The 10,874-nt window shown below is 40.4% G+C and overlaps 1 protein-coding gene across 1 annotated transcript; it reads right to left on the bottom strand.

The window, feature by feature from the left end:
* Positions 1-1,200: 1,200 nt before the first annotated feature.
* Positions 1,201-7,020, bottom strand: LOC147293090 (calcium-dependent protein kinase 24-like). The gene is made up of 8 exons (XM_086230772.1): positions 6,425-7,020; positions 4,948-5,071; positions 4,687-4,830; positions 4,392-4,544; positions 2,879-2,994; positions 2,622-2,789; positions 1,590-1,823; positions 1,201-1,344 (listed from the first exon to the last, which is right to left on the bottom strand). Exons 1-8 carry the CDS (start codon positions 6,938-6,940, stop codon positions 1,201-1,203), a joined length of 1,599 nt encoding a protein of 532 aa, XP_086086898.1. The 5' UTR covers positions 6,941-7,020.
* Positions 7,021-10,874: the final 3,854 nt, after the last annotated feature.

The raw sequence follows: 10,874 nt of genomic DNA, 5'->3' as shown, positions 1-10,874 counted from the left end.
TATTCTTAGAGTGAAATTCATTCTAGACAGAAATTATTTGAAATTGTTTCTTAGACAGAAATATCTTGTTGCAATTCACTGTGATGCATTGGTAGTATGTGCTTTTGCTTAGTATATCTGTAATTTTAGATAAAAGTGCTAGAAATGACTACAATATCTTTCTTTCCTTAACAGAAGTTGAGGAAGCACAACAAGGCTCGCTGTTGTCTTTCTTTCAAAAGTGAAGCCAATATGGGTTTGTTTTAGTTTTTTATCATTGAATTGAAGCCAAGCAGAGTCACTATCAATCCTCCAGATCAGGACCAGATTGAAACCAATATTTCTCAATGAGAATTGAAGACATGATAACCATTGTAGTTTCCAATATATATTTTTCGAGTTACATAGATGCTTTCATTCAATGTTCAGAAATTAGCTATATAATAATATTAGCCAGTCACTGATTCATTGACCAGCCACTAAATATTACAAGTTCGTGGGACAGTTGAATATATATAGATCCTGTTGTCGATCTGCAAAGCAAACTATGGTTTCCTCTCTTTAGGCACTGCCTCGTGATCTGTATAACATTTTGTATGCACAATTTGAACAACTGGGTTACAGTCTTCGAGATCTTGGATTGATTGGACTAAGTTACAGTCTTCGTCAATAAGCCCCATTTCATCCAACCCAAAATTGTCTCTTGGGTTTCGGTTAGCACTTCTCTAACTATAACCTTTCCTTGGTATAAACTATCAGCCGTGGTAGGGATCCCAAATTTATTTTCCAAATTTGAATCCCAAATGATATTTCATTGATTTATACATGGCTCACCTTAAAGATTATTTATTTCACAACAAGTAAATTAAACAATGACATGTCTAATCACACATAATTTGGGAGACTGAGAATTAAACTAGAAAAAACAAGGATAGATTAAAAGAAAAGAACAAGTACCTTTTGAGTGAGACTGAGAATCTTCGACTTCTTTAAGAGTATGCTTGGATAGAGAATTAAACTAGAAAAAATAGCTCATCATAACAAGTTAACAACTAATACTCACATTCCCCAAATCATCTGCCATTACCTCTATATAAAAGAAATTCACTGTACACAAGTCAAATGATTACGATTTAAGACACACTAATGGACAATCAATCTTGTCAATGTAATTAAGTTGGGGAGGATGAAAATGGTTCAAAGCAGCTCTTATTTTAGGGCTTAGTTCACTTGTAACGATTTGTCTTTCAACAACTTACGGCTTAGTACGTTTAGCAATGCTTTAGAATACTGACGAGAAGCCATTTTCCAGTCCATGCCAGTTTTCATCATTGCTTTAAACTCTTCATAACTTATTCTCCCATCCTATTATAAAACACATACACAAAATAAGTAAAATGAAAAGTTGCTTATAGGACTACAACACCAACTTAATCTATCCTTGTTTGGATACCAACTGATATGATGTTTATATACAACTCTAAAATGAAGGTTTATGGTATCCAAACATATATAGATAAATTAGACTGGTGCCTATAATATTACTCATAATTCACATTAAGGTGGTAACAGTGTACAAATTCAGATGAATTTGTTTGAGATCGAATTACCTTGTCCAAGTCAACATCGAATATGATGTCTTGGATAACTTGCTCATTAGCAGGACCAAGTATGTCATCCAGTAAGGCTGCTCTCAACTCATCGAACTCAATATACCCGCTGCTATTCTTGTCGAAATAGTTAAAAGCTAGAGAGAGAAGTTCATCGCTGCTTATTCTTTTCAAGTGAACAGACACAATAACAAACTCCTCACAGTTGAGTGTGCCACTTCCGTCCACATCCGCCTTCTCAATGTAGATAAGGAGATTGTTAGATATGGTAGAGATGTAAAAAGAAATAGAGTGAAGTGATAAGAAAAAATTTGCTGCTGGCTACTATAAGTAAAACACATAGAGCAACAAAGGCTGTGATTGATTTGCGCGCATGCTTAATACAAACTGAAACAAAAGCATAATTCGTAAGTTTCATCTTTTGTAGTTATATAGTTTACTATCCCACTAAGGTGTCAATAGTGGAATACATAAAACGTTAAACCATTCTCTTCCAAATTGTAAACCGAGGAAATTTTTAGCTTAATCAAAGAAGCCAAGAAAACTGTGCTTCTGCAGTTATGCTTCTAACTCTCTATGGTAAAGGTGCATGAACACATCCCTTGCAGAAATTGGCACAGCTAATACTTAAAAAAACTTCGATTTGGATGGCATTGTAGGACTTATGAAACATAATAACAACTGATTCTGGATTAAGGTTAAGTAGAAAGTAGAGAATGCATTTTACTAAGGTTAAGTGGCTAATTTTACATTGAAGATGGTAATTCTATTCAAGTTGTTTGTAAACACTAAAGAGGGACTCTGTAGAAGCTCAAACGCATTCTTGCAATAAAATTGTAAAAGCTCAATGTATATTTACGTTGGTGATTTTTTTATGTATGCGATGAACATGCAAGTACTTTTTTCAAAGATAGCTGATTGGAAAGGAACGTGTAAGTAGGAGGTCTCAATTGAATATATTCAGAATTTTAGAAAGAGAATATGGGAAAGAAAAATCAGAAGACAAAAAGGTTTGAAGAAGAGTAAACTCACTGCATCCAATAACATCTGCACATCAGGGTCAGTGACATGGTGTCCAATCTTCTGGAGACCATCTCTGAGCTCTTCAAAAGTCAAGTCTCCAGTTTTGTCAATGTCCATCATATCGAATATCTGTCGGATTCCATCTATTTGTTCATCTGGCAAGTTGTCCGCCACCACCTGAATCGACAAATACTTGACAGTTAACGATGCTTGTGAGAGAGCTACCTTTAACAATCATGTGAGAATAAGGAGATTCAGGAAGTTACTCTGAGAACTTTCTTCTTGAACTTATTCATTAATGTGAACTGCTTGATCTTTAGTCTGACATTTTCTCCCAACGAAACGTTAGAAACTTGATTTGCATTTCGTATCCAGGGATGATCTTCATATTGGATGCAAGAGAATGATTAGTACACTTCTTATATAGTCCAATTAAGAGAAAAGAAACAGATATTGTTCCACATTTGATCAAGAAAAAATGTCAACTAAATTACTGGTCTCAACTCTCAAGCCCTGTATGCATAATTTGCAGAGTCCTTAATTTTGATGCTTAACCACTTTATTGATAACATTTTCCAATGAATAGGAAATTTTACTCAACCAAAATCACTGTAAGACTACAACTCAAACAAAAGGCACACAATAAGGCTTACACAGAGTATTCCAGAGACAACAACATACATAACTACCAAAGAAAATTACAAACTAACAGTTTCTGTTAAAATTTTATACTCAAGTAGACCATTGAAAACAAATGCTCTTATTAATAAGGGAGTGCATGACAATAAACCAACTAGCCACTCTATACTTGACATCATCTTTTCCCACTTTCAAGATATATGGTCCTCTATTTGATGGAAATTGGACCAATTAATTCTAGGAGATACTAGTTGATGTCTTTTGATTGGAGTTTCCTTAACTAGCATTTAATGGCCTCTATAAACAGGCCTTTATATTATGGTGGATGACTTGATTATTTAATTTAACCAGTCTTTCTCCCTCTTCATCTTCTGTCTCTCTTCCTCTTCATTTATTCTTCTCTGTTTTTGTTCCCTCTTCTACTGAGGGAACAAAGTGTAAATTTGCAAATCACAAGCTTGCAAATTACATTTCCCTATAAATTCCACCAGAAATCATCATTTCACCTTTGGTGTATACTCTTCCCTTTATATTCAATTGCAAATGTCTCTCATAATGAAATAAAAGATACCTGTTTTCAATGTTGAAAGAAAGCTCCCCAACTAAATGGAGTTTGTGACAGAGCAATTTCCATGACCTATCTTATTCACAACATACCAAATACAGAGATGGCTTTCCATATCAGGTGCCTATTCTTCGGATGTCTGATCAATACAGAGTTCCTAAAAATATATGGTTCCGGTAAGATTAGCATACTTTCGTTATGAATGAGATATCTAAAAGAATCTTCAGTTGTGTTGTTGGTTCAGGCACATCAAAGAGAGATGAACCAGATCATGTATATGTGTTTAACCTTGAACAAATTCCAACAACCAGAAAATATGGCATTTCCTTAGTTAGGATCTGTAAACTATTGTAATTTCATTTAACAAATATACTGGCTCAAATATGTCAAATGGGGTTTGCATGTCAAGTTAGAAATTGCTACCTTTAACCAGTCTAAAATTCCCTATTTTCTGAGAATTGGTAAGTAGTTTCTCAACCTCCATCAGGGTCAGCAACCATGTGACCATGAGAGAAAAGATACATACATGCATACTTATGATATTTGTGCACATGTATCAGTACAAAGATGCATACCAAGTACTTCTTCAACTGTTAGCCTGTTGTAAGGATTCGGATCAAGCATACTCCTCACTAGATCTTTTGCTTCTTCAGAAACCTTTGGCCATGTGTCCCTCTCGAAATCTATGTTACCCCGAATTATAGCGTGTGCAATTCCCTCCTCAGTTTCTGGACTAGGTATAAACCCAACATTAGAAGGCACTCAGGATATGTCTTACAGATTTTATGCATATCATATGCATTGAAGTTAAATAGAACTGTGAGAATTAAATAAAATTTTAACCTCCACAAAAATTGAAGAAGAATTTACCTGACCAAAATGGAGGAACTCCACAAAGTAGGATATAAAGGATAACTCCTGCACTCCAAACATCAACTTCAGGCCCATAATTCCGTCGTAAGACCTCCGGAGCCATGTAATATGGGCTTCCAACAATTTCATTGAATCTCTGACCTACCAAAAAAATTGTCATGATTATAGTTCAGCCACAGGAACTTAAGAAAACAAATGATTGAATGATAGAGTGAAGGAAATACAGTTAAAGAATAGAAGTCAAGTTTAAGAAGATACCTGGTTCAAAAAAAATTGAAAGGCCAAAATCAATTGCCTTTAACTGCGCATTTTCGCTACTATCTGCAAATAGGAAGTTCTCGGGTTTCAGGTCTCGATGTATTACTCCATGCTTGTGGCATACCTGCAGCAAGTATAAACCCCTTAGTTTCAGGCTTATTGACAGATCTCCTGACACTAAATGCATTACTTGCTGCCACCAGTTTTCGATGTATTACTCCATCCTTGTGGCACCTTTGAAGCGATGTTAAGAGTGCATAGTAGCAGGTTTCTGGATGACAGACAAGGCCAGGATTGGAATGGCACCCTGTATTACTTTCTTGATATTTAAACCTCAACAAGTTGAGTCCCTACACCTTAAGATGCTAGTTTGATATTATCTTTTTCTTTTTTTTCCCTCCCCTCTTAACCTCTAAGTGAATTTAGACAAATAAATAAACCACCATATCCTGAAAAATGAAGGTTTTATCCTGTTTTTTTAGAAGGCAGACTGAAAAGTATCTGCAACTATCAAATTCTCAATCTTTGCTACCATAAGGGGATGACCAGAAATCCAAGATGCATTTTTGTACTTTGGAAGTTAAATGGACCAAATCAAACTAACTCTACAGTGTAATGTCAAGCCACAAAGCAAGAAGTTTGTATTCATCAGTGACTAATCAAGCTAGCTATGAAAACAATGAACTGTTACCGCCAAAGTGAGTGTTTTGATCCTGGCTGTCAAAGTGCTTATACCCTGGGTTTAACAGTTCAAGATTGGCTACTTATTTTAGTCCACATGAACATCCATGCTCACCAAATGTTAAATCAAAACCCAACGAACTCAGCAACTGACATTAATTACTTAAAAAAGTTATAAGTCGTTGAGTTTTGACCTAAAGGTCGGTAAGCATGATTTTAGTGTTCATCATGAGTAGGAGGATAAAACTTTGTGCATGCACACACATATAGGAATGCTTAACACCAAACAAAAGACTTCTCTGAAACCTCCTATAGTCCTAGATAAATTTCTAGAACACAAAGGAAATCAACTCTGGTGTTACCCACCATCCTTTAGTTGAGATATAATATACTTTCTGTGTGGGTTTCACTTTCATCTCTACTGTGTTTCATCATTTCAGAGGCACTTTCCTAGTTAGACGTACTGTGTTTCTTTTTGTATGTGAACCCACTGAAACATGGTTAAAAGTTTCAACAGTCATTTTAACCTTCTCAAATTAGCAGGCAAAAAAGCTAATAAGTTTTGTAATTTTCATCTCAGGAAAAATGAGGAAGCTAGCGAAAAAGATAAAACAAAAAAAAAAAAAAAAAACAAAAAGCAAACTTTTTAGCTCCATAAAAATAGAAACTCACATATAATTAGGCCAAGAAAAGTCATATACATTCATAATTTCTTTATGATTCCAAATTCATATAATGCAGATTTTAATTACCAATTAATTAGAAGTGAAAATTGTAAAATTGTTAAGAAGACTACCTTGCAAACCTCAAGAATTGTCTTGGTAACATTGGCAGCAGCACGCTCTGTGTAATGCCCTTTGGCGACGATCCTATCGAAGAGCTCTCCGCCCTCGCAAAGCTCCATGACAAGATAAACCGCCTCTTTGTCCTCATAAGCCTCCTTGAAGCTGACAATGTTGGGATGGTTGGGAAGGCGGCGCATGATCTCGGCCTCCCTCCTCACATCCTGGATGTCGATGTCCGTCTTGAGCTTACTCTTCGATATCATCTTGCACGCGAACGTCTCCCCCGTCTCCCGGTCGATGCATTGGTGGGTGATTCCAAACTCCCCTCGCCCCAATTCCTTCCCAAACCGGTACCTCTCGAAGATGTTGTCCCCGGCGCTCCTCTCGAGCACCGAGATGGCTCGCTGGGCCGCCGACTTGCGAGGCGAGTCGTGTACTACGCATTGAGGCACGGGCTTGATGATCTCTCTCTGTCTTCTGTGGACTACACCTTCAGCTTTCGCAGGTGTGCAAACGCAGCTTCCCATGGGAATGAGGAGGGCGGGGTTAGTTTGGTCAATTCAATCTTCAGCATCCCATGGGAAAACAGAGTAGAGAGAGAGAGAGAGAGAGACGAAGAGACAATTCTAGAGAGAGAGAGAGAGAGAGCGATTGAAGAGAGACGACACTAATTTTGGGAACATTGGGATGTTTGAAAAACTGTTGGTTTTCGTTTTTTTAGGCGTCCCGCCATTTTCTTTGGGTCGTTGGCTTTACGGTTTACATGTCACGGCTAAACTTTAGTATTTGTTAATTTGTTATGTGGGTCCCAAGTGCCAATTCTTTGTCTTTGTTCTTTCGGAGGCCCTGCGAATTAACACCGTCAAACCCAAGTCATGTATGGTCTAGAAATTGAATTAGGTTGGAGGAGAAACTAAGGTGTATAACTGTATATAGCAATCAAATTTGCCCATCTTTTTTCTTTCAGATCTTTTTTCACCCAAAGAGCTCTAAAAACTTTACAATATACTCAAAAGTACAATAAAATAGTTCTTTGTCCTCATTTTAAAAGGGTAGAGATGATTTTGGGAAACAACCCTTGCAATATTATGATTATCATCTACAATCTGAACCATCTTTTTTTTAAAGCTCCATTAAGGATCATCTCTACAAATATTCAACAAAATCCTTAGGATTTGTCCATTTTTTATCTAACCTCAGATTTTGTTCATTTTTTCAATCCCTAGCAATTGCTTTTTCAATTTTTCTGCCCCTACTTATTTAATTTACATTTTTAGCCTCCAATGTCAATAACACAAGTATAATGCCACAGTTATATATGCAAATAATATATAACATAGCTACACCTTTGGGTTTCATTTTTACTTTTTCTCTTTTTTAGAGGGAGGCGATTTTCGCACTATCCTCTTCTCTTCGTTTGCACTCCATCTCATTTTTTAATGTATTTTGCATATTTTTGTTATATATTTTTTCAAATCTACCCTTTATGGCTTTTGAATTTTTATTTTAATTATCATTCATCAATGATTAATTTTTCCTGAATTCTACTCATTGTTAATTAAAAAAAAAAAACAATAAGTAATTTTCTCCCCCCCTCATCGTATTTTCTTCATATTGCATCTCTTTGTCTTCTAAGCTACCATATATGATTTCTTTTTTTCTTTTGTGAACTAGATAGTCTTGTACTTTCAATTATATATCATTCTATACTTTCATTAGGATAATATTTAGCATGTCATAATTTTCTAGGTTTTCTTCATAAGGGTCATGATTTCTGTATCTTCTTCTTTAATGGTGGGTGTTCGTACGACTAATCATCTCGGCATAACGACAAGTCACACAAGGCCTAACACCATGCTGTTTGGGCCTAGACCCAAAAGACTAAGCCCTTCCTGGGCTCCTAGCCCATGACCTCCTAGGCTCCGGCCTCATGGGCTCCGGCCCCCTGGGCCCCGGCCTCTTAGGCTCCGGCCTCCCAAGCTCAAGCCTCCCGGGCCCCCGGCCCGTGTCAATTCACTCGGATCCTCGAGACCGGTGCCACGTGGCGCTCCTACAGTGCAAGTCACCACTAAGGACACGTGTCGTCACCGGATTGGTTGACACTCTTCCAAAGGTACTATAAAAGAGGTACCTTCTTGTCACAAAGACAACTAAAAAATCATTATTATACTATTCACTCACTCTGCTCTCAGATCTCTCTGAACACTGACTTGAGCGTCGGAGGAGCTTTGGCCGGCACCACACCGGTGTCCTTCCCGCTCACTTTTGTGTACTTGCGCAGGGTGCTTTGGATATCATTCTCTCTCATTACTCACCAGTCGGACCCAGCTACCCGTTCCTGCCCCACTTCGACGTGTCATCCGCTCAGTGGTGGGTCAACGGGCCTACGTGGTTCGACTCGACGTTGACTGCTCTACCATTTTTGAGCATCAACAGTTTGGCGCCGTCTGTGGGAAAGTTACAACTTTTCCCCATTGAATTCTCTACCCTCAGTTGAGGTGCAAAAGGCTTCCGAGCTTCCTAGTTTCCGAGCTTCCGAGCTTCCGAGCTTCCGAGCTTCCGAGCTTCCGAGCTTCCTAGCTTCCGAGCTTCCGAGTTTCTTAGCTTCCAAGCTTCCTAGCTTCCAACCTTCCGACCCCTGCAATGTCTGAAGGAGGTCCTATCCTCGAACAAGTCGACAACACCCCGCTGGTTGACAAGCGGGGCAAGAAGACTGCCGAATCTGATCAGGAGGAGTACATCCAGCGATTGGAGGCTCAGCTCCGACGAACCCAGGAATAGCTCGACCTCCAAAAAGGTGCAACACAGCTGTATGAGCGACTCCTCCGCGACAGGGAAGAACATACCACTCCCCGGAGTGGTGAGAGGAGGAACCCCCATGACAGGGACGAACACACCACTCTCCGGAGTGGTGAGAGGAGGGATCCCCCCCGAAGGGACCAAAATGTTCCGCGCCAATTGGATGTAGGGCAAGGTAGCCATCCGCCCCCAGGTTTCCAAAAGAGACTTATCCACCCGGTCAGCCGGGCTCGATCTGGCGAGCATCCTACCCGCTCTGAGGAGTTCCACATTTATCGAGACTGTCGTCATCTGCTCGATGACAACCGCTCTCGGCGAGAAGAGCAGCGGACAAACCGGGACGAATCCAACCCGCGTCCCCACGACTTGGAGGAAGAGCAGGCTCCTCGTCCCAAGCGACGACGGGGAGAAGAGCAGGTTCTCTCGGCTGGGCGCTACGCAGAAAATGACACTTTCACAAGTGAACAAGTCGCTGACTCCGGTAACAGCGGCTCTCTTCCACCAGACCAGCTCCAACAACTTCTCATGGACATCAGTGAGCGCCTGAGAAGAGTGGAGGGGGGAAGTCGTGGTGGGCACCCATCTTTAGAAACAAGGGAGCTGCCTGGACCTTTCACAGCTCGCATCCTATCCACTCCTCCGGTTGGCAACGTCCGACCTCCCAAGATCACTCCATACACAGGGAAGGAAGACCCATATGACCACCTCATGAGTTTCCGGTCTGCTCTGGAGTCCAAAGGTGCTGATGACGTTACCAAGTGTCGAATCTTCCCTTCTACCCTCTCTGGCAGTGCAAGGAATTGGTTCTACCAACTTCCTCCAGGCTCAGTCGATTGTTTCAGCGAGCTCCGAGAGCTCTTCCTGGGCCAGTATATCATCCAAACCGATAGAATTTACACCACGGATGACCTGACGCGGGTCCGCCAGGGCAGCAGGGAACCCCTCCGGGAATATATCACTCGATTTCAGCTAGAGCGATCCCGGTGTCGCGATTGTGATGAGAAGGTAGCCTTCGCTGCTTTCAAGGGTGGTCTCCTAGAGGGGGACTTCCTGTTTGAAATCAACCGCCGCAATCCGCGCACTTACAAGGAACTCATGCACGAGGCCATTGCCTATGCCACGGCTGAATTCAAAACATATGGGAAGAAGTCGCCTACCATGGATCGCCCAAGTACCGACCAGGCCATCATAGTGCCACCCCAGCCCAAGCCCTACTCGGGTAACCAGCATGGGGGGTCCGGGAAAAAATTCAATAAGTTCACCAAGAAACAATTTGGTGATGGTAGAGGTGGAGGACAACGAAGGGAGGAAACCTATCAGACATCCTATGCCTCCAGGTTCAAAGTTTATACAATTCTCACTGTTACTTATACAGAATTGTATCCTCAGATCAAGGACATACTTCCCAAGCTCCCACCCCGCCCACCACAAACACGGTACCAGGCCAACAAGAATTTCTTTTGCCTTTACCATGACGACCATGGCCATGACACCGAAGCATGCAGAGCTTTTAAGGAGGCAATAGAAACTTTGGTACAGGAAGGAAAGTTGGATGGTTTTATAGACAATGAGGCCACCGAGAAGGCCAAGACCGACGGACAACGCCGGGGGCGGGTCAATACCATCTGTGGGGGCCCGACCCTCGCTGACAACTCCAACAGA

Source organism: Dryas octopetala, chromosome 2 (genome assembly GCF_963921425.1).
Source record: "Dryas octopetala chromosome 2, drDryOcto1.1, whole genome shotgun sequence".
Lineage (NCBI taxonomy): Eukaryota > Viridiplantae > Streptophyta > Magnoliopsida > Rosales > Rosaceae > Dryas > Dryas octopetala.
Note: the sequence above shows the minus strand (reverse complement) of the source record. Positions and strands in the feature narration are given on the sequence as shown.